The 27,846-nt window shown below is 37.6% G+C and overlaps 4 protein-coding genes across 4 annotated transcripts; 1 reads left to right on the top strand and 3 right to left on the bottom strand.

Moving 5' to 3' along the window:
- The first annotated feature begins 145 nt into the window (after window positions 1-145).
- Window positions 146-5,954, top strand: FRS3 (FAR1-related sequence 3). The gene is made up of 6 exons (XM_086673145.1): window positions 146-653; window positions 1,018-3,361; window positions 3,454-3,543; window positions 4,255-4,404; window positions 4,743-4,859; window positions 5,534-5,954. Exons 2-6 carry the CDS (start codon window positions 1,142-1,144, stop codon window positions 5,573-5,575), a joined length of 2,619 nt encoding a protein of 872 aa, XP_086529271.1. The 5' UTR covers window positions 146-653; window positions 1,018-1,141; the 3' UTR covers window positions 5,576-5,954.
- Window positions 5,955-10,608: 4,654 nt separating this feature from the next.
- SE (C2H2 zinc-finger protein SERRATE (SE)) lies at window positions 10,609-16,289 on the bottom strand. Its single transcript, XM_086673143.1, has 12 exons — window positions 15,706-16,289; window positions 14,887-15,011; window positions 14,452-14,509; window positions 14,083-14,157; window positions 13,886-13,960; window positions 13,755-13,802; window positions 13,469-13,537; window positions 12,562-13,365; window positions 12,413-12,461; window positions 11,440-11,753; window positions 11,139-11,318; window positions 10,609-11,026 (listed from the first exon to the last, which is right to left on the bottom strand). The coding sequence occupies exons 1-12, from the start codon at window positions 16,137-16,139 to the stop codon at window positions 10,966-10,968; spliced, it is 2,292 nt and encodes a 763-aa protein (XP_086529269.1). The 5' UTR covers window positions 16,140-16,289; the 3' UTR covers window positions 10,609-10,965.
- A 2,776-nt stretch (window positions 16,290-19,065) lies between these two features.
- Window positions 19,066-20,662, bottom strand: LOC147545473 (large ribosomal subunit protein eL30). The gene is made up of 5 exons (XM_086636444.1): window positions 20,532-20,662; window positions 20,273-20,378; window positions 20,047-20,148; window positions 19,376-19,444; window positions 19,066-19,275 (listed from the first exon to the last, which is right to left on the bottom strand). Exons 1-5 carry the CDS (start codon window positions 20,550-20,552, stop codon window positions 19,235-19,237), a joined length of 339 nt encoding a protein of 112 aa, XP_086492570.1. The 5' UTR covers window positions 20,553-20,662; the 3' UTR covers window positions 19,066-19,234.
- A 2,148-nt stretch (window positions 20,663-22,810) lies between these two features.
- Window positions 22,811-27,150, bottom strand: LOC147545472 (Fe(3+) dicitrate transport system permease). The gene is made up of 3 exons (XM_086673142.1): window positions 26,562-27,150; window positions 23,909-24,236; window positions 22,811-23,421 (listed from the first exon to the last, which is right to left on the bottom strand). The coding sequence occupies exons 1-3, from the start codon at window positions 26,707-26,709 to the stop codon at window positions 23,217-23,219; spliced, it is 681 nt and encodes a 226-aa protein (XP_086529268.1). The 5' UTR covers window positions 26,710-27,150; the 3' UTR covers window positions 22,811-23,216.
- Between the last annotated feature and the right edge of the window lie 696 nt (window positions 27,151-27,846).

The raw sequence follows: 27,846 nt of genomic DNA, 5'->3' as shown, positions 1-27,846 counted from the left end.
ACGAGTTGATCAAATAGTGCCAAACCGACAAGTTGATGACACGGTGCGAGGCCAATTGTGAATGTATGGAAAGTATATTCCATACATATATTTGTTTTTGTTGAACTATATTCCATACATATATGCTCAACAACAACTGAAACTTGAACTAGGTTGGGTTTTTTTTTTTTTAAAGTGAACTAGGTTGGGGTTTTAAGGTAGTTGTTTAAAGTTGTGGAAGTGTGGCTGCCCTAAGAAAGTAAAGATATTTGTTTATTTATAAGAAAAGTGGTGGAGGGCACTCAAGAGTAAAAAGAATGGTGGCCGTTACTAAAAAATAAATATATTTGACGTCTAATATGTGGAAAACGACCATTGGTGGTTGGATCAGATTTTGTTGTCCTCGAGTGGTTCAATTTGATCCTGCGGTTCTAATTACGTACCTGAGCTTAGATGCCTATTATGAATATACGACATTCCTCTTCTCTATTAAAACCCTAGAAACCCCCGAAAAATTCCCTCTTCAAACCCTCCCCGTTCGATCGACTGGTTTATTCCTTTCTACGATTCTCTCTCTTGTAGTTGCAACTGGCAGAGAAAAAACCCTAGATTGTACAAGTGTCACCCTTGTCTGTTATCAAGAATTTGATTTTGTTCTTCATTTCATCTACCAGGTGCACTCTCTCTCTCTCTCTCTCTCTCTCTCATCAAATCATTCTTTTCTGTGATCAGTTATCAAGAATTTGATTTTGTTCTTCATTTCAACTGGCGTTTTGGGAATATGAATTTCTTGTTACTTTGATTAATTGCTATTGAGAGATGGGTCTTTTCCTCTCTCTCTCTCTCTCTCTCTCTTTTTTGGGTTAATTTTCTACTAGTTTCATGTTTGAATTGCCATATTTTTCTATTCATTTTGAGGTATTTAACTTGTGTGGCAGAAAGAAAATGAGCTCCCTTTTTTCCTAGAGATGATTGATTAATTATTGTTTATCTAACAAGTTCATATTTTAATGTTATCATTGTGTTGGTTAATTTCAGTGTTAATTAGTTGCTATGATGCGAAATGCGACCACTTTTTGTTGTACATTGAGATATGCATGAAATTTGATCGGGCGTGAATCACTCAAGATCAAAAGATATATATTTGATATTGCCTTACGTAATGAGTATGGATGGGCGAATGGTAAACGTGGATGGAACCCAAGGTAAAGGTAATGCATCCGAAGGTTCTGAGGGTGGAGAGGGAAAAACAACTGAAACTTCCTCACAAAAAGAGTTAGACGGCAGTGAGAGTATTGAACCACGTATAGGAATGGAGTTCGAAAGTGATGATGATGCAAAACTTCATTATGACGCATATGCACGCCATGTGGGTTTTAGTACCCGTGTTGGTCAATCCAGCTCTTCGGAGCCTGATAATACCGTTACTGGTCGGGAATTTGTATGTGCTAGTAAGGAGAGTTCAAAAAGGAAGAATGTTAGCTCCTGTACGGCAATGCTAAAGGTAGAAAGATCGGACCGGAACAAATGGGTAGTCATTAAATTTGTTAAGGAGCATAATCACCAGACTGGAACTCCTAATAAAGTGCATTCGGTTAAACCACGCAAGCATTTAAGTGGCGTAATAAATGACCCAGGTGGCGCCATGTCTGTTCCAATGGATAGAAATCAACCAAATCATATACCTGTGGAAGGAAATCACTCATTTAGGAATTTTCCTTATGTAGACCAGAATCGTGCGGTTAGGAATGCACCTCTCAATTTCACAGCTCCTAGCCGGAAGAGAACTCTTGGTAGAGATGCTCAGAATTTATTGGACTATTTCAAAAGGATGCAAGCGGAAAACCATGGATTCTTCTATGCCATACAACTCGATAATGATAACCACATGACTAATGTTTTCTGGGCTGATGCTAGGTCAAGGACAGCTTACAGTCACTTTGGTGATGCAGTTACCTTTGACACTATGTACAGGTGGTACAAATACCGTGTACCCTTCGCTCCGTTCACTGGAGTGAACCATCACGGAGAGATGATATTGTTTGGTTGTGCACTACTTTTAGATGAATCCGAAGCTTCATTTATTTGGCTATTCAAAACATTTCTTGTAGCTATGTCAGATCGCCGTCCTGTGTCTATAACAACTGATCAAGACAGGGCCATACAAACTGCAGTGTCTCAGGTACTTCCAGAAACACGACACCGTATTTGCAAGTGGCACATCTTAAGAGAAGGCCAAGAAAGGTTAGCTCATGTATGTATTGTCAATCCTACTTTCCAAGGAGAACTTTATAACTGCATCAACTTGACCGAGACAATTGAGGAGTTTGAATCATCTTGGATCGCTCTTCTTGATAAATACAACCTCAGTAAACATGACTGGCTACAAGCACTGTACAATGCTCGCCAACATTGGGTCCCCGTATATTTTAGGAATACCTTTTTTGGTTCAATTTTCTCAAACCAAGAAGTTGAAAAGATAAGATCATTTTTTGATGGGTATGTTAACCAAGAAACTACTCTGCCTCTATTCTTCAGACAGTATGAGAGAGCTTTAGAGAATTGGTTTAAAAAGGAAATAGAAGCAGATTTTGATACGATTTGCACTACATTGGTACTTAAAACTCCATCTCCAATGGAGAAACAGGCAGCAAATATTTACACGAAGAAAGTATTTGTGAAGTTTCAAGAGGAATTAGTGGAAACCTTTGTGTATACCGCAAATAAAATTGAGGGAGATGGGGCAATCAGCACTTACAGGGTTGCTAAGTTTGAGGACGACAACAAGTCATACATAGTCACGTTTAATGTTCCTGAGATGAGAACAAGTTGCAGTTGCCAGATGTTTGAGTTTTCAGGCATTCTTTGTAGACATGTTTTGACAGTCTTCACTGTGACGAATATCCTTACACTGCCATCTCATTACATCTTGAAGCGGTGGACGAGAAATGCTAGAAGCTTGGTTGGTTCTGATGAATACGGCGGTGAAGTCCAAGGAGGAGAATGTCTCACTAAACGATACAACAGTTTATGCCAGGAAGCGATTAAATATGCGGAGGAAGGGGCAATAACTACAGAGACCTATACTGTAGCAATGGGTGTTCTGAGAGAGGGCGGGAAGAAAGTTTCTGTTATGAAGAAAAACATTGCAAGTGTTCAACCTCCAAATTCTCAGATAGGTGGAAGCAACCAAGACGACAATAACCGGAAAATGCCTGTATCACTTTCAGACATATCCCCTTTGTGGCCTCGGCAAGAAGACGTAACACGGAGCTTTAATCTTAATGATGTTGGAGCTCCTACACCATCCATCACCGATTTAAATCTGCCTCACATGACCCCTGTGTCTCTTCATCGAGATGGTGGCCTTCCGGATAATATGGTATGTGGAATTAGTTACTTTATTTATATTGACGACTTGCTCTTAGTTTCTTGCTTCGGAACTCAGACATAGTGCTCTTTCAATGTGCACAGGTCGTCCTGCCTTGCCTTAAATCAATGACGTGGAATATGGAGAATAGAACATCATCACCTGAAAATCGAGTAGCTGTCATTATTTTGAAGGTGGATATCTCTCCTTCAAATTCACCCAATCTATAAGCTTTATATGTTATGAAACTAGCTTCATAAAAATTGATAAACCGTTTATTGGAGAGCGATTGCTTTCTGTGAAGTGATCAAATTTTTCTCGGGAATTTAAACTTAAAGTGTGCGTATATATCAAAAAATGGAAAGCCTTTTAGTTCCTGATTTGGGTTTACATGCAATAAATATTGTGCATGTGTACATTCAATGTAAAAAAAAACGGTTTACCGCCTTAAGGTGGTTTGCTGCGGAAAGCGAAGCGCCTCCTTGAGGCGCACACGTCGTTGCTTAAAAGGCGTGCAGTAATTCTTATAGAGGAAAAACGATACCACATTTATATAGAAAGAGCATAATATAGTATTTCTTATAGAGGGAAAATGATACCACATTCATTTAGAAAGAGAGCATAATATAGTATTTCTTATAATAGAAAGTTTGTGTTCAAGAAACAAGAAATATCAATGTTGGTACTTCTTATGTTCCATAAACTTAATCGATTCTTATACATTTTGTCTTTGCCTCAAGGCGAAAACATGCATCGACCCAACTTTATAAAGTGGGGTACCTAATAATTGTGTCATTCCAACTTTATAACGTGGGGTAACTAATAATAGTGTTAAAGTTGGGAGTAAATAATGTACTCTTTGACCAGAATATTTTCCATCTCTAAATCAGTATTCCCTACTACAGCTACTGGATTATAACAAGGGTCCTTCAGGAGAATTAGAGGTGAAGTTTCAGCTTTCCAGTTCCACGCTGGAACCTATGCTGAGATCAATGGCCTACATCAATGAACAGCTTTCTACACCTGCTAACAGAATTGCTGTTATCAACCTGAAGGTATGATCTCTTCTCACTCTTCGCTATCTAGTTTGTCTAACATGGAATGGGTTCTTAAGTTTTGTTAAATACTTCAGGATTGAAATTAAATGTGATGTAACCCAAGCTCTAACATGTAAAAATGTGTAATGTGTATATCTTTGTACTACAAATTCACTTGGCATGGCCTTATAACTGGCGTGGTAGAATGCTGTAGCTATACAGCAGACGCTATTCAAGTTGATGTTGATGTTGGGTTGTGTTGGCTCATATGGAAATACTCTTTTATATCTCCATTAATATGATTTCTATAAACGTTTAACTGAAGGGACGAAATCCTTGTGTACTCTTTATTTCAGCTCCAAGATTCCGAGGCAATTACAGGAGAATCAGAGGTCAAATTTCAGGTCTCGAGAGATACACTGGGGGCGATGTTGAGATCAATGGCATATATAAGGGAGCAGCTATCATGTATTGTGAGTATTCTCTGTTCCTCGGTATTTTTTCGGAAATAAAACTTCCCAATCTTAGTATGCTGCGAGGAATAGTGTGATCCATTTCATAGAATAGCAATTTTCATCAGATCAGTGAAAATTGATTTATCTTTGCTTCATTTTATTTTGCCTCTGCTTCAATAGGATGAGGACTGTGGTCTTCCAAATTATCAATGCACCTAGTATTTTAGCCAACCCTTATTGTACCATTGCATTTCGCCACAACCCTTAGAAGTGCTTTATTTGTTTCCGTTCTTATTTGTCAGTGTTTAGTTGTCAGAGCTCCATGATCTCTTACTTGTAGAGTTATTGTTGTTGAGGTCATTAGATTTATCCTATCTACTTTCTTCAACTAAGTTGCTAAAACTTCATTAGTGGAATACCGACTAGCGCAACCCCTTCCTTAGTGTATTCATGATTCTGACCGCATAAGCTAGTTACTAATTGTCGTACTGCAGTCAACGATTTGGACAAAGTCCACACGATGTAATTCGGTACCACCCCGAATAGTTCCTTCTGATTGTTGGCTATTAGTTAATGGAAGTGAAAGCAGAGTTTTTAGAGCAAAACAACACATTCTGGCTAATTTTATAAGTTTTTTTAAGCAAACTTTCTCGATGTTGATTATGTTTTTATCTCTTATCTTCATTTGCCAGCCTGAGCCTAATTTTGAGCCTTCTTCAAAGAAGAAGAGATAGTCAATTTTATGAATTCAGCATTTGTTCATATCCATTCTGCCTCAACATTAGGAACATCAAAACCATGCAAGCTTTCGTATCGACTTGATCATGATGTTGATTTGCTCCAAGTGGGTGTTCCTTTTTATCAAGTTTCATATTTCTTTGTAACAATGGCCTCATCTTCAAGCGTCTATCCCGTGTTTGAATAGTTTGGTTTAATTGTACATATTACTTGTTAGAATTGGAAGGCATTTTCTCAGGCATCTGGGTGATCCGTGATGTATTTCAGAGCTCATAGTGTAAAATTCCTTCTTGATACATTCTCATGATTAACTTCATTTGAGTTTGGTGTAATATTTCTCTTTTTCTCAGGATTATTTGTTACTTTTCTTTTTTTTTTGGAAATATAGCATCACAATAGAAATAGTACATTTCTCAACAAAACAAAATAAATCAATAGAAATAGTACATAAAAACCCTAATTTAACGTAGAGGCCATTTCTCATATTGATAAGAAAAAAAAGGAATAAATAAAAGTAGAGGCTCTCTCCTCTGATCTTTTATAACCTTCTCTCTCTCCTCAATCGGGTACAGATCTGAGTTTTTTCCTCCGGCAAAGGATCATCACTTTGTCGGAACCCGTTTTTTTTCCTATGTAGTTTGATTTCCCTCCATTAATGGTATCTAGGGACCATAAAAACCCTAATTTAACGTTTACTTCCTCTTTCGAAGAGAGTCACATAGCAGGAAGGATCTGTCGATATTAATCTCCTTCAGAGAAAGAGTTCCAAATATTATGGTATTTTCCATAAACAGAAATCATTCAATGAAGACGCCAGCGACGATGATAAAGATGATTATCATAATCATCATCAAACCGAAAAAGATTCTTCACTTCATGGAAGTGGAGAAGGTTGATGTTCTGGTGTGTGGTAGTGTTTCAGTGGTGGTGTTTGATTTTCGAATCTGATTGTGTTTCATCTTTACAATTTTGATACAAATCTAGTTAGAGGAAAAATCTCATTGTCAATTAGTCAAGCACTTGATCAACCATTAAATTATGCAAGAATTTACTTAGTTGATTTACTATCAAACAATGTGAATCGTATAATTGACTTCGATTCAGATCTAATTGTTGTTGATGATGTTGAAAAACTTTGGAAAATCGATCTGGTTGGTCATGTTTTACTGGTTTACTCCATTGGAGTGTACAGAGGATGTAAAGGGTGACAATCTTCAAGGGTTATGTAGATATGGATAGGGGTTGAACACAGATGGAATCAACATGGATTAGGTGGTGATAATGAGGCTTTAACAAGGATGATCAATCTACTACAACAATGGCAGTCGAAAGGAATGTAAATTAGTATTTTCTTTATTATTTGTATTATCAGTTATTTTGTTGAACTTTAGGGTCCTTTCATCTTTGATCTTTACGATCTTTTCATCTTTCTTCTTTCTTTTTTTTCGTCAGAGTCTTGTCAATTTCTCTCGCCTCATGAGGTACTTTACATTCGAAGTTCTGAGAATTTACTTATGTAACTCTCATGTCGCTGAACCGAGAGGAATAATCTATTATCTATGAAAATCAGTGATTTAATCATATGGTTCAATGGTTTAAAAAAAATAGAAATAGTACATAAAAGACTTCGTCAAACCCTCGTTTTGGTTCCGCTTAAAATAAATTAAAAGCTGTCTTTTAGCTTATTTTAAGCGCTTATGGGAAATTATTTGTGTTAGAGTAAAATAAGCCACAATTTGTTTTAAGCCCAAAAAATTCGTTTTTCCAACAAAAGTAGAAGCCAAAATTTTTTAGGAAAGCCATCTCATGGTGAAGGAATGAAACTTCTTGAAACGTCTATTAAATTTAGATTAGGTGCACGAAATCACACTTACAACTATTTCCTGCATAGTTATCGATATGAGAAATTTTAACAAAAATTGTTGGGAATTTTGAAATTTTCACCGACGTGATCGAAATTTCCACTGGCATAATAGAAATCTAGCAAAAAATACGAAGAAACTAAAATTAAAAATATATTTATTCTTTCATTTTCATTTTCTTCATTTCTCATAGATATTTCTTGATTTTTACGTAATGTTTTAAATGTTTTTTAAAACTATTTGAATGATTTACCCACTCACTTAATGATTTACCCACTCACTTAACTGTTCAAATTAATTTTAGCTTTGTAACACTCCTGATATAATTGTGTAACCGACGGTACCTTCTCCAACTTACAAAGTCTGTTAACTATTATCAGTAAAAGTGTTATCTTTTGAGAGATATTTTCAAGAAGTTACTCAATTTACTCTCGGAAACAGTTGTGTAATTTTTAATAGTCCTCAAACTAATAGGTTTCGTTAATACGTTAGTATATACAACATTTTTATGCTTCATTATGCTTTAATAATCTTGTTATATACCATCGCATCGTATTTCTATCATTTCCATAGATTTGTAAGATTTCCACACTAACCGAAATATTTCTCAAAACGTTTCCATTTCAGGACTGACTAAAATTTTCATTGAAACTGAAATTTTATTCTTTCCTCACTGTTATTTTGAAGACGTGATTTTTTTTAATGAACCTCCCTATTGGTTTATTTGAAGATTCATCCAACTTTAAGTGTTTTTATTCAATCTTTCTCTCTCTAGCATACTTCTTTTTTCTTTTTAGAGAGAAACTCTTGATTTAGGCCAAAGGCTGATGAGAATTACATAATAAAGTTGAAATACAAAGACACAACCAAACAGTCTAACAAATCAAGTTAAGCCCATTTGGGGTGCCTCTAACGCTGCCTGGTCCAACTGGTGGGTTGTTATTCAGGTGCAGACACCCCACGCAATTGTGGGCGGTTATATAACCGCTGCTTCTTCCACTTTCTTCTCTTCTCGCCATCAACCGTCGGCGGGCAGATTCCTATCTGCGCCTCTTCTTCTTCAGCCATAATCTGGGTTGTAAATCGAGCCCCCGCCTCCCTGAATTGAATAGTACGAACTCCTCCTTGTATTGTGGTTGTACCTTGCCCATTATGAGTTCTTGTGTAGCATAGTCGGTGGCTTCTTCCATTAATTGCAGCAACTTGAGTCTTCTACTACAAAATGTTATGATTTATACCAAAGAACCACAACGTCTATAGTTTACGGATTGAACTTCTTGGGATGATCTTGGGCTGTAACTGGTTCTGGTACATCGGTGAAGAGAGTTGTAAGTTGTTGAAGGAACTCCCAATGGTTTCCCGTTACCAAACACTCGAACTTGAAATCATACAAAAACAAAAAAAAATATTAAAAATCAACAAAACATGCCCTAAAGACCAACAAAGAAACTAACTTTTATTTAGAAACGAAGAAAAGAATCCGGCGAAGAGAAGACGCCGGAGAAGCAAATAAATTCCTTGGAAGGTCTCTGGACAAGCGGTTATGGAGAAAGAGAGAGCAGGAAACAATCGGACTCTTCATTCGTTTTTGTAATGATATATTATCTTGAGTTTTTTTTATTTATTAATGTTACAGAAATTTTTTTTTTCAATATTCATATTCAATGTTGATGAGGTTACATGTTTCCAGTTTTTTAATTCAAACTTTGTCCCTCTAAAATTCTTTTTTTTTGTAGATCCTTATTTATGTGTTTCAATTATGTTTTCTATACATGGATAAATCTTCAATACTTAATGTTGTATATGGTACAGATTTTTGTTAATTGAAATTCATCAAAGAATTTCTTTTGGTTCAAATCTTCATCTCTAGAAAATTTATTTTTAGAGAAATAAAGTAACAATCGCCCTTCTTCAAAAACAAGTTGTAGGATAGTATTCATTCTGTTTTAGTTTTGATATATAAAGGGTTCGAGATAAAAACATTATCTTCATTCATCTATTAGTATCATTCCTAGTTCAATTCAATCTATTATTATAAAACATAAACAATAAAAAATAAACAATATGCGAGCCAAACAAACTCCCAAAACAATAACATTCACATGAGAAGTGAAATTGTAAAATATCAATGTGTGTGAAACCAGCTCATAGAATAAGCTATGCAATTATAATTAGCTAAAGAATGCAATGGTGGGAAGAACACAATATAAGCTAATTGCTATCCAAATTAGACCTAAGAAATGTTCATGTATCTCACGAGACTCGGAGACTGTCCCTTTCAACAAAAAGAAAAAAAAAATAGTCATAAATCCAGTGGAGCCATAAAAACCACCCTAGAATTTGAGATATACGAACGTTTCTAAGTATAATTGTAGCAGATTTTCATTTCGTCTCCGAGTCTAGGGTGGTTTCTTATGGCTCCACTGGATTCAACTTAAAATCCCTTTCAACACATTTCTAAGTATAATTGTAGCAAATTCTAAACTCGAAATTTCGTTCATGACAACATTTTAACCTTTTGTTCCGTTATCTAAGCGAACTAAGCCGTTCGTGTTCAGTAACCAAACCAAACCATGAACGGATCGGATTGAGACTTAAAATGGCTGAACTCCTTGGATCAGACTATGGATAGACTCAAAATGTCGATTATCCAACCGATGTTCACCCCAAGTAATTCGGCAACAGTTATCGTGCTTATCACATGGTATCGATATATCAATGCCTTTGTAATACTGATCATAGTCAATGTTGAAAAAAAACACAAGCCAGTCAGGGATTTCCAACCCCACCGACTACTGATGCTCCAACACCTGCAGGTTTCCAAAACGCCACGACTTGGACAAGGTTCCATGTCCTTCCCACATTTTCTTTCTACTAAGCCACACATCAACATCACTTGTGGGACATAAAAGTGGCTATACTTGTTAAAGTTCAATGACTTTCACCCTCCTAATCACTTCAACGAGCAAGTTAGCAGTGAACTATATGATTCTGCTACCAGCTCTTTCACTTACAATACTGTATGTTTCTTTTGACAATCTTATAGCAAGCGAAAGTGCTCCAACTAACAACAAATTTACAAACACTCAGTAGCTGTAAACAAAGTGCGTCGACAATAATCATATACTAGTAATGCCTGCAATAAAAGCCAACTAAAGACAAAACTATTTTAAATTGCAAGTCGAGAACTGCTGATTTCATCCAAAAAAAAAAAAAGTTGAGAACTGCTGTCTTCTTAATTCGAGTAAACAAAGGGGGAGGGGGAAAGAGTATCAGTAGCATCAAGTTGCCATCAAAACTGACAATTTCCTGTACCAACTCAAAAGAACACAACAATTCTTTAATGTCCCCAAACTGACTAATACAGCAAAGGGAAGCAAACCTAAATTTGGTTACAAGCACATATTTGTCTGATGATCCCTCTTCTCCTGGCTTCCTTCATATACCTATGAGGAGTCTTCAAGCTTTGCCGCGGATTTGGAGCTCCACCATGCCACCCCTCCAAATAATTGGAATCCAGACATCTATAAACTACGGTAATCAATAACCGTGACTTCATCTTCTGGGGCATCGAGGTCCTGGTAACTGCATCCACATTCAAAACAACGTAAAGAAATGTTAAGGTTTAGTTCAGTAACATTTTTCCACGAACGAACTTGGTGGTAAATGTATCTAATGTTGAGAATTGGATACTGACCTACGAAGGCGTCGAGGATCCTGCCTAAAGGCTGGAATTATTGGGCCTGGTCCACCACCCACAACCTGGGGACCACCTCGTCCTCTACCACCATTGCCTTCATAAGGACCACCACCACCCTGCTCCCTCAGCATCCTCATTGCAACTTCGGGTGGAGCAGGAACAAAAGGTCCCAGTGGCCTGTAATTCATATGACAGCATATTCATAAAATGATTTAAGTTCAAAACAAAACAAACTAATGAGAGCATATAAGAGAACACGACCAACAAACTAGAAAGCATTTGTAGGAGGGTAACTCACCCAGCGCCAGGTACAGGCATCAGTACTTGAGGAGGTAGGGGCATATCAGAGGGAAATGGACCACCTAGCGGGCCTTGCCCCCCACCATAAGCATCATATATTGGCTCGTCCTGGTTTCCTTCACCACCGCCTGTGGCATTGGCCTGCACATCTCCGGAGGGTGAGTTCTCGTTCTTGTCATTCCTTTCCTCACCACCATTACCAATTCTATCAAAAACCCTCTCATGTTGCTCTCTACGATGGTGATTACCACGATCATCTCTTATTCGCTGGTTATCTTGATTTTGGAAACGCCTATGTTGTGGCTTCTCTCTCTGCCAACATGGAGGAAGAAAACAAAGCGTAGTTCAGAAGCTCAACACACTAACAGAGTATAAATTAGAAATGCCTTCCCTTTTTGTTTTCCCTGTAAGTTTTTGGAGGCTGACAAATCAGTCAGTCTAGGACATCAACTGGACTTGATGTTTTCTATTTCTAAGATAATTACAGAAAAATTCAAGGGCTCCTGTAGTCATCCAAACATCCGTTCACCTTACATGAACACAGTTATTAAGCAAGCACTGAAGAACACAGAAAAGGGGGACTGCGGCTTACATGGAGAATCCACACTATCTCCAATAAACACGTACTAACAAGATGCTTGAAGATCTCTCAGTCAAGTTCACGTCACAAAGGATCGAATATAACTAAAAAGGAACATGTAAACTGAAACACTACATCAGCAGAAAGTGAGATGAAAAGTGTCTTCATAAGATAGATAAAGAAAAGGGAAACTAGATGGGATTACGATAAACTAGAACTTCCAAAGCCAAGGAGGACTCCATGAATAAGTACCCGATATTAAGAACTACTAAACTCGGGAATTTGGTTCATGTGATTATACAGGTATACCAAAACATGAAATGACTACAAATTTACAACTACGATGAAATGGTGTGCAAATGATGGAAAATTGTGTAAGAATGAACTGTACCGGTATAGACATCTGCATGACAGGTGTACCGCCAGGTGCATCTGTATCACTGCACCATAAAATGCACCGGACGGACATTAGTTAATAACTCTAATAGTATCTTAGGAAAACTCATTAGCCTCTAAATATAATAAAAACATTGTACTCACTTCATGTAGTTCTGAAAATACAATTCTTCACGCACTTTTGATGTCAGATCCATGACAAGTTCTGGGTGTTTCAGTCTCAAATGTTTATTGACAAACTCAGCAGCATGGAAGAGCTTCGTGCATCCCTTAGCTCCGCAGCCATATTTCCACCCATACTTCTCATCTCTTATTTTTCTTACAAATGGATCCAAAGCCTCAACAGCAGCCTCGTCTATCTTTTCCTTAGCCGTCATGACTTCCAATGGATCTTGCCCACGCAATCTCCCTTGCCACAATGAGTCCAATTTATTCTCCCAGTCAGCTCCAGCTGTACTTTTGTCATCATAATTCTTCCCTTCTGCTCTCACGTGCCGGAGTCCTTTGGATTCGTTTGTCTCAATCATACCATAGTAATCCAAACCATGGACCCGCCAAAGATAAGTGAGTAGTGTATCCAATAGTTCCATGCCTTCAAGACCCTTGACGGATGTCAGGCCCCGAATTATTATAACTGGACCTATGGATCCACTGTGAGATTTTCCACCATCCATTTTGTCGAGACTGCTACATAGGATATTTTCCTCTATACCTTTTTCTCTGTCAAGTTTACGGACAAGAGCCTGTGTCTGACCAATGTCAGCTTCGATTCTTCTGGGTTCAGAACTAACGGGGTGAACCTTTGGAGCAGCTGAAAGAGGATCATTTTCTCTAGCAGGTCCTCTACCATGTCTTCTTCTTTTGCCGCCAACTTCTGACTCATCTTCAGAGTTAGGATCACTTCCCTGTCCTGATTTGGTAGGTATTATGGGACTTGCACCAGGACCACTGCATCTCACAAGTAAATAGATGTTGAATAAAGGTCAGGAATAAAATCAGAAAACTATTAGAGAGAACCATTCAGAAAATATTAGAAAAAAGGAGATCTTACATATCCAGTGTTCCACTTTGTAGATCCAGCAAAAAATCTTTTGCAACTTTTCGAGCATTTTCGTTCCTCCTGAAGTTCATATAAGTGAGTGTTGGTAAATGATTGAATCCAAAAAGAGAAGGAAATCACTTCATATATGGAATTTCACATCCATACAGGTATCATAAATACGCTTAAATGGATGAGGCAGTTAACGAGTACGTATTATGTTGGAGAAAATATTCAAATATCATTTCCTGCAGTTACCAAATCCAAATGGTCTTACAACTAAAATTAAACTAATTACCTTTCTATAACCGTTAACAAATTAGTCGGGTGGTACTTGTCTCTCAACCTATAACAGGAAACCAATCAAAGTTAGTATAAGAACACCAAGTTATTGACCTACAAACGGAGAACGAAAATGAGAATAACTACCATTCTTCATCTTTATGTGCATCAAAGAAAGCACGTTTCTGGGTAGAAATGTACTCTGATCTGTATTCCTGATACCTACATAAAAATAAGCAAAATTTTCTCCATCACAAATTTGTAAGGGTGGTGACACTCTGATGTTGATCCAAACTCCAAAGTATCAACCCCTATATCAAATTGGCTATAAGTTCAATATGTACCTCCGCTCAGCTTCAGATGGTAATATGTCATCTTCCAGCTCTTGAATAAATTGCTTATACGACATTAACCCTTCCCTGGAAGAATTTAACAGATTGTATCATTTACAAATCTGGATAACATGAATTTGAGTTACTAATAAAGTAATACTAATTCCAACCACAAAAAAATTGGTCAGCTGACACTCTGGTCTGGCTGAAATAATAACTAGTACATAAATAGAAAATAACATAAATTATATAATAAAACTAAACTAAAAGAACTAATAAACGTTGCGATAACAGTTCATACATCATCTGAAGTTCAAATATTGATTGTTTATAAGAAGATACTTTCTAACCATATGGGAGAAAAACGGTGAAATCCCAAACCTTTGCATGTTCCCAGTGTTTGAGACATCGTTATAGCCTACCCGTCCTGCATCCCAGTCTGCAAAAATATTAAAACACCAGGTTTTAGTTTAAAGCTAAATCATGAAGGCAATGATTAAAGCACCAGGTTTTAGTTTCAAGATAAATAATGGAGACAAGGAAATCTGGCAACAGAAAGACCGAAATTAAAAGAAATACTTTACTACACACAAATGACTACCGAAGACTACTACATCTGAGAAGTTAAGCTAGATTTTCTGCAACAACTACAAATTATGATCTGTTTGTTGAGACAATAGGTATGTCTAAATTTATAGTTGATACAATCTTTTATCATTGGTTGTAACAAATAAATCACCACCAGAGTTGTGTTCTTAAGAAGCATCAAATTCACGTCATCTAATCAACTTCAATTCAATATTGATGACAGATTACCAGAAGGCCCACTGTTAAATCCACCACCTCCGCGATTCATATGGCGACCATAAGGCCTATCATCAGCATACCCAGGTCTACCTCCTAAACCGCGATCATATCCCCCGCCATAATCATAACCAAACCTGCACAAATAACATGTTACAACATTAATAAAGTTAAACAAAATTATACCAGTTAGCATCACACCTCTTCCACACCCATCCAACGCAATTAAAAATATATACATGGATAGACGATAAAGTAAACATAGTTTCTTATTTATTATCAAAATGAACAGTCGACTCATCGTACGATAAAATAACTTGTTACATTAATGTGAACATAACACTGAAACAGCGACCAGTAATATTGTGTAAAAAGTAAGCCTTCTTCTCGTGATGAAGTTACATTTTAACCTTCAAGAGAAGTAGACGATTGAAAACCCAAACATCTGGAAATAATGTTTAACTACCCAAGTCAAACACCTCAAGATCAATAGCTCATGAGAAACAAAAATCCTAAAAACATAACTTAGAATGTTAACAAATTCGCCAAACTTCATTTTGGACAATGAACTAATAATTAACCTCATTTTGGAAGTGGTTAGCAGCACTTATACCAGTATTTAGTGCACTAACCCTATTTCAACACAAATCCCACAACCAATCATATAAATCACCAATTATCCAACTGAGTCTGGAGGATAATTTAACCTAGAAAACTACCCAAGTAATCCGAGACCGAGCAACAAAGAAATCTCAGACAAAAAATGATGATGATTAGTAGAGTAAACATCCTCAAATCATAATAAATCTATGAAGAAACAAGATCACTTGCCTTCTATCACCAGGTCCAAATCTTCCTCCGCCCCTAGGGCTACCTCGCCTACCGTCAAAATCATCCCTGCGAGGACGCTTAAAAGGAGGTGGAGAATGGCGCCGGTCACGGTAGGGAGGAGGACTAGGGCTACTACGTCGTTTGTAATCCCTCACTCTATCTCTATCCCTATTATCCCTTTCTCTAGGAGGAGGAAGAGGCGAACGACTGCGACCATGGTGATGATCTCGATTGCGATTGTTAGGGCGATCCATTTCTCTATCATCTCTTCTCTCTCTTGAATCTCTATCTCTTCTCCTCGGTTGTGGTGGTGGAGGAACTGGAGGTGGAAGAGAAGGAGAAAGAGGTTCTTCCTCTGAGTTTTCTTTCTTCTCTGATTGCCGATCGCGACGGCGATCAAGAGACTCAGCAGGCATATTCATCACCTCCGCCATTGAAGTTCACCAGGTGATCAGAAAGAAAGAAAACTGATTTTCGATTGGGTTTTGAGGGCGGAAGCACTTGTGGAGTTTATGCTTATACGACCAAAAAACCCAAAATGAAAACCCTAGATAAGATATCGTCCCCGTATCCCCTAGATCCTCAAATTCATTAGTAAAAGATAACAACAATAAAAGCTAGTAATAAACAACACACATGCTTTCTTGCCCAATAGTTTGGTATATTAGAGTACTACTACAATGTCTTTAAAAAAAATACTAATAGTATGTCTTCTAGATTTGTCTAGGTTGTCTTTCATAATCTTCTTTTACATTATTTGCTTTGTTCTATCATATTTGAATCTGATTTAGAGACTGAGTATATTTGTAAGCATATGATTAGTATGGATAGTTTACGTTTATTGATTTCTGGTTTAGTATAATCAGATTATTTTGATTCGATGATTCAAGTTTTGACAACCGAAAAAAAAAACACATTTATTTCCACTAGATAGGTAAGTTTTGAAAACAGTCTAGCTTCTATTGTGTCATAACAATTTACTACTTTTGGAATGTGAGTTTATTAACTTATATCCGTAACAGGAACGTAACAAACAATTTCGCGGGATAGACCCATGAAACACATCAATAAAACTTGTAATGGAGTACTTTCCTTTTATATCAAACACAATCTCTTTTTCGTCCAGTGGTAAGATTTATATGGTCTGTACAATCTTTAAAATTTATCTCTCCGCTATTCACCTCTTTAGCTCCACATGGCATACTTCAAATCTAGCTCCAATCCAATATGGTTACTCTGGGTGGAACCTCTTGGTCGAGCGATCATGAGCGACATAGATATAAGGAAAAGATAGGAAGGGAGTTCAAGAAGTGGAGAGAAGATGTACAAATGTAAAGGAGAAATAAAGAGTGAGAAGAGAAGAGAGAAGATTTCCAAAACAGACTCAAATATGCTATAGCCTTACACTATTACCACACTTATAAATACCTAATCCATCATTCATCACCAAGCTATAAGAGATCGAAAGAAATCGACCCCCACACCTAGGGCTGGGAACAGGGGTGGGAATCGGTCCGGGCCGGTCGGTACCGGACTCTAACTTCATCGAACCGGTCGACTCGGGCATAAATTGCTGGTGACCACCTATTTACTCGGACGGTCACTCTCAAGAATTCGTTGTCCATTGATCGTCTAAGACCGTTTATTTTACCGGGCCAGTCGGTCTCGGTCCGAACTTTCCAATAAAATTTACTTAAATTCAGAACTTTATTTTTATTACCACAAACAAAATTACTTACAAATGAAGATGTTTAACCAATAAATCAAAAGTAAATATAAAAAAGAAAAAGACATAATTGATCATCATTTGACAAGATATAATTAAGTCATGTACTAATGTTTGGTCTTCCAGAAGACTATACCCAACGACCATCACATATTCATGTCTATAAAAATTCAACGGTCAATTTCTAAAAATAAGGATAGTTTAGTCGGTCAACCTATTTGGTCATTCGTCCCGGTTGGTTATTTAGACAGTCTATATTGGTCGGTCGGTTAGCGGTCGGTCCTTTGACATAGAATTTTGATCGTGACCGTCCGTCAATTCTTTCGGCCCGGTCGGACACTGACCGCTATGACCATCGGGTGTTCATGGACACTTTTTATCTCGGTCGAACGGGTCGGATAGGAGTCTTCCGGATCTTTTTCCCACCCCTAACTGGGAATTGGCTGGAAATCCGTCGGGCTCGGACGCCTGCGGGCAGTTTTCCTTCGGTCTCGGGCAGATCAGGCTCACATACTTTGAGTCCGCTAAAGATAGGGGTGGCAATTTGGTCCGAACCGGTGGGTTTTTTTCCGAACCCGCCCCTAATGGAACGGGTTTTGCCGCCCCGTTTATTAAATGGGACGGTAATGGTACGAAGATAAAACTATTTACCGGGTTCGGAGCGGGTTTGGGATTAGGTAATAAAACCCGCCCCGCCCGATTAAATATGCTATGTATTATATATACAATAGATTTCTAAAACTTTTTATCTTATATCATCAATTTAACTATTTTATATATTTAACTATTTTATATTTTATATTATGTAATAAGTTGTAGTGTTTATAGTTGATAAAACCAAAATGTTATACAATTTTGTTTATAATATTTATATTATTTTGATTAATCTAACTAATTTGAAATAAAAATATGAAATTTATGTTTAAATCCGACCCGCCCCGCACCGTTTCATGTTAAACGAGGCGGGACGGGTATGGTAATTAAATACCCACCCCGATTAACTATTACCCGTTTACTAACGGGGCGGACTTGGAAAAGAGGTAAACCGTCCCAAACCCGCCCCGTTGACATCCCTAGCTAAAGATCTTCAGGCGGATCGAGCCGGTCATTTTTCACCTTTGAGGTGCGAGCGGCCCGTTAGTACCCGCGAGCCCTATCAGGCTTTGGCGGACGCGGACCGGTCGGGCTCCGGAATTTCTAGGGTTTGAATTTGAGTAAAAAAAAGTGAAAATGGGGTTGTGCAACTAACCGTCCACGGTCCACCAAGATAACTAAAGTTCGCAGCACAACTACTCCACGAACGAGAACTAGTCTGCTTTATCCTTCATAGTAGAGGTATAATTATGTCAAATAAGCTAAGGAGCTGTTATTGTTGGTATATTGCATTGCTCTTGGGAGTCGGGGCATATCAGCTTTGATTACCTTCTTATATTTCAGAATAGGGGTGTCCTAATACAAGGGAAGGGCCAAAGTTCAGCGTGAACTTGCATTAGCAAAACCAGCAGAAGCTACTTGGTTATTGAGCAAACCTAGGCGCTCCTTATCCATACTAGGGCAATCAAGAACCAAACCAGGTTAGCAAAGCTCTCAACAACAAAAACAAGGTTAGCAAATACGACCTTTTGCGTGGTTCCAAAGAACAAATACTTCCTCTAAACATAAAATTCTTGCACAAATCAGAACATGAACAATGTCTAATGTAATATCGAAAAGAACTGAACTACATAACCAACTTGATAACAGAAAATAAACCAAGAACAAAATCAGTGCCCCAAGAACCCAAGACTACATCATCTTCCTCTCTCACTGATCGCCAGGGATGGTCTTAATGATGTCAGAATCACCTATTAGAAACAATCAAAAGAAATAGTGTCAACTTCGAAATAAAGAATTCGCTCACCTACAAGTAAATTAACATCGGAAATCTATATTGAAGAAACCTACCTGGATCGATGATACTGAGGCAGCATACCCTGTAGTATCTACCACAAGCCGTGCCCAAGTCGACGTTGTCTGTGAGATAAGAAACACAAGCAAATGTTAGACAACATACACTGTGGTTTATATAATAAGGTTCACAAAACTTGCTAAATAGATGTAATCGAAAATGTCATATACGGATTAATCATTCAGACTAACTAAAGAGTTATAATCCTTTATCCAAGTATTAATAATACCCAAAATCAGTTTTTGGGATTTCGTTGTAATTAGTTTTGAACTTAAAGGTAATAAACAAAAGTGGTGTTGGTCGTTTTCACATTGTCTAAATCTGACTCATCCGACTCAAATAGACCCCAAATCAGCCCTCGAAGCTCGAACGAGTCTGATAAAACAAACATTCTAAAATCCGACTACTGTTATTTAGACCTTGAGTTCGACTTCATATCAAACTTCAAGAGAAGCCACTACTTAAGACATTTGGTTTGCTTCGAACAGGATTACATCTACTCTCGGTTCACTATGGGTGTTAATTATACAAGCAAAATCATCTACCCAGTCCAACTAACAATTTCAAACAAAATTTAGCACAAACCCACCCTCATTGGGTATCAGTTTCGATATTACATGGTTAGATCAAATAACTTCAAAGAGATGAGAGAGAGAGAGAGACTTACTGCCATTGTAGTGATGAACTCCAACCTTAGCTAACATAGCATAATACTCAATCTCAGACTTTCTAAGAGGAGGGCAGTTATTGGCAATGATAATCAACTTCCCTATATTCATATTTATCATAAACCCATATCACAAATCATTATACTTTTTTTCTATCTGATTAACAAAATCTAAGCTAATGAAGAAGAAAATTGAAAAAAAATGAAATATGAATAAAAACTGTACCTTTAGAGCTCCTTAGAGTTCTGAGAACAGTTTTGTACCCAAGAGTGTACTTGCCACTCTTCATCACGAGAGCTAACCTATTGTTGATGCTCTCATGAGTCTTCTTCTGCAAAAATCAAATAACATAAACCCTAGTCATCAAATTGCTGAGTAAATCATTTTTCGAACCTACATACAGATTTTGTAGGCATTTATGATGAGTTGAGTTAAGAGATCAGACGAAATTCTATGGAGAGGAAGAAAGAGAGAGAGGTCTTACCGTCTTCTTGGCGGCCACCATGGCTGTTTAGATTACAAACTTCAGAAACCCTAATATTTTTTTGGTCATAAAAAAGCCCTTGCTGCGTCTATTTATAATAAGCTGCTTCATTGGCTCCAAAAGCAGCCTATGACTATGAGTCATGGGCCAATGTGCTCACATGGAGTCTTTTCTTAATTGTTCTTACACCGTGCAAACACTTCCATTTTGAATAGTGTTGGATATTTTTTTTGTTGAAGAATAGTGTTGGAAGTTCAACAAAAAAAAAAAAAAAAAAAAGTGTTGGATATATATATTTCATGTTTGGTACGCGGAGATACAACTTTTTTTTTGTTGAAACCCGGATATACAACTTTTTTTTTTTTGTTGTTGAATAGACCAACCCACAAGAAAGAGCTAATAGGCCAATTCGAGCTTCAGAGAGGTAATCGAGTGCCAGGAGCGCCTTATGCCATGATTCTTCCCCCATTTCGCTAATTTGTCTGCCAGTTCATTAAGAGATCTAGGAGCGTGGGAGAATCTGATTTCCTCGAAGCTTGGTTTGTATGATTCGATGAGTTTCATATGCTTTTCCGATTGCCAGTCGATCGCCTGTCTCTGGTCACTGAGAAAGTTTATTAAGTTGAGTCTGTCGCTTTCAATACGTAGGTGGGAGATGTTGAGGTTAATGGCCCATTGTATGGCATGTAGGATTGCCAAGCATTCACACTCTTATGCCGTTTGTCCCTTGATGTTGTCGGCCAAAGCTGTTATAAATTTCGCGTTCTCGTCATGAATGATGCAGCCAATACCTGCAGGCGCAGTACACATCGTGAAAGAAGCGTCTACATTGATCTTGAGGAATTGCGCTTCTGGAGGGTGCCATTTAGCTGGGAGCTTCATATCTTTGTTTCGTTGTTCCACCATGGTGTTGGTTGTCGTTCCCTGAATCAACTTGATAACCTGCATGGAGGATTGTTCTTTCGAAGAGAAACATTTTTCGCATCTCACTTTCCAAATAAACCGCATGATTTTAGCAAACATAGTCATCTTGTCCGCATCCAGGTTTTTTTAGAAAATGATCCAATCATGGATGTTAATAAAGTTATCTGTAATGATATTGAAGTACAGTCAAATAGTGCGAGAAAAGTGGCAGTGAAGAAGAATATGCGTAATCGTTTCATTGCTAGCACAGAGGAGACACTTATAGGAGTGACCTATAAATTTACCAAATTTATCCCTTACCGGGAGACTGTTAGTACAACACTTCCAGAGGAATAGTTTTATTCTCAGGATAGTTGGTATCGACCATATAAAATTCCAATCCTAGTCAAAGGAACTAGTTCTCAAATGATAGTACATGGATTTGATGGTTAAGTTACCTAATTTGGTTAGAGTCCATTTCATCGAGTCTTCTGCATTGGGTTGAATGTCGATAATGAGAATAGACCTGCTTATGTCGCTATCAAAGTAGAGATTTAACATGTTTATGTTCCATTTGTTATCAGTCATAAGCTGTGCCACCTTATTGTAGGGCAGTTGTAGTGGTTATGTAAAGGGGGTTCATGATTGGGGATCCAATAATCTTCCCAAATATTAATATTGGTGCTTTTGTTAACATCCCAGAAAATTAATTTGTTAACCGTGTCAAATTTCGTGGCTATCGATTTCCAAAACCAGGAATGTGTAGGTTTGGCCGAGTAGGATTTGGACTCTTCAGAAAATATTTGGCTTTGAGAAGTTGCGCCCAGGGAGCATCTGGGTACTTGAGAAGACGCCAAGTCAGTTTGCTGAGGAAAGCTTCGTTGTCAATGAGTGGGTTTCTGAAACCCAGACCTCCGAATTTACGAGGTTGACAAATTACCGTCCAGTTGATGGTGTGGATGGTTTTGGATTTTTCCCACCAAAAAGACCTTTGGATAGTCTCCACCGAATATACGAGGCCGGAGATACAACTTGATTACCAAAAATTATATTCCAAATTCTTTTTGAATGCAGAGAAACACAGGAAGAATTGGGTTTTTAGCACAATAAGATTTCCATGAAGAGAAAAATCTAAAACCTAAAGAAAGAGTAGGTTTACTATCTCGTTAGCATTATACCCGAAGATGACCCTAGGGTTTGATACATTGACCCATCAAACTAATCACCAGTGGGTTTAACCTAAAAAACAAGTTACAAAATCCACCTACTAAAGCATTAGACCGGTTGTCCACTAGATTTAAAATTTTCGACCGATTTAAAATAAAGAAGAACTACATGCACAAACGTACAGATTCAAGCGAGAGAAGATTCATACGTTTTTCAAAGTAAACAGTATCAAACCATTCTACATAATTTAGAAGTACAGATAGACTTTCTTAATAGAATCTTGAAAAGGTTTAGCCCCTAAACACCCCAGGGTGCCACAGAGAATAGTATTCCAAGTAGAAGGGTTGGGGTAGTGGAAAAAATACAGAAATTCTTGGAGAATGTATTACTAAGTACGCAAAAAACAACTACTTGTTCGCCCGTTTATGTGATTTATGAACCTTTTTTTTTTCCAGTGACGCACAATAACGATCTACGCAAAACAGTGAAACAAGCTAGAGTTGTCGATGAAAATTACAGAATTAACTACATCAAAAACAACAATAGAAACAACACGAGGATATCATCACCATCTGCGGAGGGATTTGGTATAGAGTAAAATTGAAAAAGAAACTATCACAGACCAATGAGCTTTCTATGCAAGTGCTCCCCAATTGAAATCTCATCATGATCATGATCGTGAAAAATAAGTGTTAAGATTCCAACCAAACACAGCACTGATCCGACTAGAAGCTTGTCGTTTCGCTCAACCCAATGAAACTTCAGTTGACTGGCACCATAGAAAGATAGAGCAACAAGTGAAGTCATCACAGTTATAGTGCTGCAGATCACAAACAAAGAACAAGGAAGAGTATGATCACCAAGTCAAGTATATATATTAGACACATCATACATTTAAGAGGTAACAAAAGGAATTGAACAAACAATTTTGCTTCGTTTATGAACGATATCATAACTTTCGTTATCTGGATCTAAACTACTAAAGCAAAATTCTGGCATTATTTCATAAACCATATTCATCAGATCGGACACAATGATACCCACAAAGTTCTTAAAAGTCCTCAATCAATTCAAAGGATACAATCAGCTAATTGCGACTCTTAGAATCTAGAAAACAACCACACGTTGGAGTTGGGGCTCAGAATACTCGTAGAGTAATAAGTAGTTTTATCAGAAATTCAGAATAAGTTTATGTCAAAGAAATAACTTTCTACGACGAAAAATTCTTCATATACTGAAGATTAATATGCTATTTACAAATTTCCGTTAAAAGAAACAGGAAGTGCAGCAAATGAGTAATAAATTACCTCAGCAAAAGCACTATAATTGCAAGCACCATCATGGAGGAAGAGTTCCCAACAGCGAGAAATACTGGAAGTGTGGTTGCACATGGAGATAATGCAGGGACGAGAACAAGACCAGCAACCGCCATTTTCTCCATGGGAGGATTGTGTGAGTGACAGTGACCTCCCTTTCCACGTAGATACAACACAATATAACTACCACCCAGAATTACCAGTAGCAGAGAAGCAAGTTTGTGGACAGTTTCTTCACTTGCAATGGTGTTTGAAATGGTGATAGCAGTTATACCAAGAAGTGAAGTCGACAATACATGCAAAACTGCTCCAAAAGCAGCTGCGTAAAAGAAAGATACAAGGACAAATCAGTATAAATAAAATACAAAGATATTAATTCCATGGTTTTCCTTAGTTTGCAATCTGCAGATTCTGAATGTAAAATTTAAAGGGTACAGAACTGGATGTCAATGCAGAAATTCCAGTAAGATTAATATAACTTGACCAGTATTCAAGTTCTGATGCCAGAACAGTGTTTTCTTTTCAAAAATCTATTTGACAACCTTATTCTAAAAGCAGAAAAGGAAATCAAGTTTGGGCTTGGAGTTTGTCTCTGGACTTCTATCTTTTGGTTTGAGATGGTATCGACTACAAATTGTAACACAACGAATTACTGAGCAACTTCTTAATGATTCTACAGACAAAACATAATATGACTCGCAAGATTTATGAACTTCGGTTTTGAGCATTTTTCCAATCACGATTCACGAACATAATGAGCAACATCTTAAAGGAAAAAAAGGAGTAAACTCTTCATGAGAAAGATGCTTCATTTAATTGCCTCGCTTGCCCATATACTTTACGATGTACATCAGTCTTGTCTAACTTAATATGTAAACGGCAGAATTACATAGCCGGTCATATTTCAGTACTATAAAACAAGATGAATTGAATCATGAGTTTCCTAGAGAAAGGTATCTATACTAGCGTACAAGGAGTTGATATAATTGTATTAAATGCAAGCTAAAGGAAGTAGTGTGTCACAGTCACAAAATGTCTATAAATACGGAAAAGCTGTCTCCAAGAAAGGACTTTACAGTATACGCTTCACTTCCAAGTCTGATTAGTGTTTCTTGTACTTGCAATATTTGTGGTACTTGATTAAGAGAAACTGAAAGTAAAACAGGACGGCATCACTAAGAGAGCGTGAAAACAAGAGGTGTTAAAGTGGTGTTGTGCTAGACCTAAGCCTATGTGAATTACTTCAGACAGAAAATGTCAATGTCTAGTGATGCCTAAAAGGAAAACGAAAGGGAAAATTGCCTAAATCGGTATGGGGTTTGATTAAATTTCGTATGACACATCCAAATATTTGAGGAGACATGTATTAATCATTTACTAGAACTTTTGCCCAATACCTGAGAGTCCGAGACCCATAAGTATAACAAGTTAACAATATTGAGTAACCACCTTGACCACACAAGTTATGAGTAGAACCGAATGAATTAAGCATTTGATGGATCGAATAACAAATCCTGGAGCAATCAACACTCCATAGTATGCAAATCTTACCATTTTCTTCTAATGTTCAACGAACTATATTCTAATGTATATGGACTAATACCCTAAACCTCGTTACATCTAAAGTTCGTGGGTATACACACATGACAGTAAGAAAAGATGATTTATTCCAAAAGAGTATACTAAGAGCAAGTCCAATCCCAGCCTGTCTTAGGCCGAAAAAACCACTTTTTCACCTAAAATTATTGGCCTCAGCTCAGCCTCTAAAATTCAGCTCCAGCCCCAGCCTCTTTTGAGGCCGAAAATTTGTTCATGTGGGAGACGCGTGTGTGGACTTTTAGTCGGTGTGCGAAAAACGTGTGTGATTTTATGCATATATAAAACACGTGTTTGAACTATTTTCGAAATAATATTTTTTTTTTCAAAGTTGAAAAAATATTCGGGGACCGACATTTGGTGGGATGTATTTTAATTATTAATATTTAAGTTTTTCTAAAATTTTAAAAAGAATTAAAACTAATTAAAATTACAAATTTATTATTTACATTAAAAAAAGATAAAAAAAAAAAAGTAGATCCTAGCCGTTGGATTTTATCCAACGGCTAGGGGGGCATCCCCAAGTGACCGTTGGGGCCCCAACGGTCACTTGGGGCCTCCATTCAGTCGCCCCTAATGTTAGGGGCGACTGAATGGCCGACCCCAGCCTCCGCTCCAAGCGGCTGGGCTTGGAGCGGGGGGCTGAGGCCATAAATTCCCCCAGCCTCCGCTCCAAGCGGCTGGGCTTGGAGCGGGGGGCTGAGGCCATAAATTTGAATTTATGGCCTCAGCCCGGCTGGGGTTGGACATGCTCTAAACATGGGGTGTTTCAAGTTCATAAACTGAAGTAATATAAGTGGGGTTTTGGGCAACATTCAATATTCAGCTCCTCCTTTACCCTCCAATAATTCTCCCTAATTTTAATATTTTATACGCATATAGCATTCTAATGAACGAAATTCGACAATCTTGCAGCTAAAAATAGGTTAGATCTCCCCATCAAGGAGCAGTTTAATAGAGTCAAGGTTCTTAATTGGGTTTTACAACTTGATAGATCAAATCAAACAAAATACACATTTCATATAGAGAGAGAGAGAGAGATGCTTACTAACGAGTAGAGTGCGGGAAAGGGTCCATTTCTGAGCGCGGCCAACAATGGAGAAAGGAAGCCAATGCGTGGGGATGAAAGAATGTAGCAGAGAAACCGTAGCAATTCCTCCGATAGTCGATACATCTTTCGCTGTAAAACTCTCCATTTCTTCAACAACTTCACCACCCAAACCCCAACAAACAGAACAAGATGGCTTCCGCAAAGGAGGAGGCTTTGATGAATTTTAATTGGGCAAATTACGACTTCTTTCGCAAGATCTGGACCCTAGTATGAGATCCGAGCTTCCGATTGGTCAGAGTGGGAAATTTCTAGGGTTCCGGGAGCTTGTGTGTTGGGAAATTAGCGCGGGAGACAAGAAAGAAAGAAAAGTTGCCAACGGCCGTCGGACGCTACCAGACGAGGAGAGAGAGATAGAAACCAGGTGCAATTGCTAACTACGCAACGCAATTACGGCAACCTATAAGAAATCTGTATGATACGCGCATTTGAACCCGTAGGCAACCCGCTTATGGATATAGTCATGTCATGAGACAAAATTGTATTTACTTGAAGCCTTTGTATGATTTTCTTAATCCAAGATGTCTTTGAGAATGACAGTTATAAGACTTACTCAATTTATGATGTATCTTGCAAATTGTTTGTTCAGTTGGTTTTGCTTGTACTTTGAAATTCTAGAAATAACTGATTTTGTGTATCAGTGGAAATTGAAATCTATCATTTATTAATTTGAGTTATTAAGTGTCGACAAAGTAAAACAAAAGAAAATGAACTTTGTGTGTTATAAAGTTTGTCCTTAAACGACCTTAAGGATCTTTATATAGCTTGTAGGAGCCAAGATGTCTTTAATGATGGTGTTTATACAATTCGTGTATATAAACGCAGTACTCCACATTAGATACATCAGTTCATCTCACTTACCTTAAAATCACAAGAAGAAGGAAACCTCAAGAAGCCAAAACTCCTAAATGCTAGTAATGTTTTTGGGATAACTATCTTACATCTATATGGGAGTCTTTCCACAATCACCGAGTACAGCTTATTAGACACCCTTTTCAGATGCCTTTTAAGACAATGGTAGTGTTAGTAAAGTATATGATAGAAGATTTTGTTCATAGAAATAGATCATTTTTTTTGGAAGTAGATCATTTTCAAATGTCTTTAAGACAATGGTTGTGTACCACAACTTCGGACTAATTTCATTTTCATTCAATCATGATGGGTTTGAGAAAGGATTTGAGTGTTAGACACTCAATGCAACTAAAATCGAATTGACAATAACACA

Source organism: Eschscholzia californica, unplaced genomic scaffold, assembly GCF_041429995.1.
Source record: "Eschscholzia californica isolate CP2 unplaced genomic scaffold, dmEscCali1.0.p SCAF_4, whole genome shotgun sequence".
Classification (NCBI taxonomy): Eukaryota; Viridiplantae; Streptophyta; class Magnoliopsida; order Ranunculales; family Papaveraceae; genus Eschscholzia; species Eschscholzia californica.
Note: the sequence above shows the minus strand (reverse complement) of the source record. Positions and strands in the feature narration are given on the sequence as shown.

Bases quoted from the DNA above. Each gene is read 5' to 3' on its own strand.
- LOC147545473 (XM_086636444.1), bottom strand. From the start codon at position 20,552: ATGGTGGCCGCCAAGAAGACG. The intron at 20,379-20,531 runs GTAAGACCTCTC...TGATTTTTGCAG, and splicing joins TGGTGGCCGCCAAGAAGACG to AAGAAGACTCATGAGAGCAT. The intron at 19,276-19,375 runs GTAGGTTTCTTC...TGTTTCTAATAG, and splicing joins CCTCAGTATCATCGATCCAG to GTGATTCTGACATCATTAAG.
- FRS3 (XM_086673145.1), top strand. From the start codon at position 1,142: ATGAGTATGGATGGGCGAATGGTAAACGTGGATGGAACCCAAGGTAAA. The intron at 4,405-4,742 runs GTATGATCTCTT...TCTTTATTTCAG, and splicing joins TTGCTGTTATCAACCTGAAG to CTCCAAGATTCCGAGGCAAT. The intron at 4,860-5,533 runs GTGAGTATTCTC...TTCATTTGCCAG, and splicing joins GGGAGCAGCTATCATGTATT to CCTGAGCCTAATTTTGAGCC.
- SE (XM_086673143.1), bottom strand. From the start codon at position 16,139: ATGGCGGAGGTGATGAATATGCCTGCTGAGTCTCTTGATCGCCGTCGC. The intron at 13,961-14,082 runs GTACATATTGAA...ATTTTTATGTAG, and splicing joins CCATCTGAAGCTGAGCGGAG to GTATCAGGAATACAGATCAG. The intron at 13,366-13,468 runs GTAAGATCTCCT...TGTGAGATGCAG, and splicing joins CAAAGTGGAACACTGGATAT to TGGTCCTGGTGCAAGTCCCA.
- LOC147545472 (XM_086673142.1), bottom strand. From the start codon at position 26,709: ATGGAGAGTTTTACAGCGAAAGATGTATCGACTATCGGAGGAATTGCT. The intron at 24,237-26,561 runs GTAAGCATCTCT...TCTTTTACGCAG, and splicing joins TTCCCGCACTCTACTCGTTA to CTGCTTTTGGAGCAGTTTTG. The intron at 23,422-23,908 runs GTAATTTATTAC...TGTGATCTGCAG, and splicing joins ATTATAGTGCTTTTGCTGAG to CACTATAACTGTGATGACTT.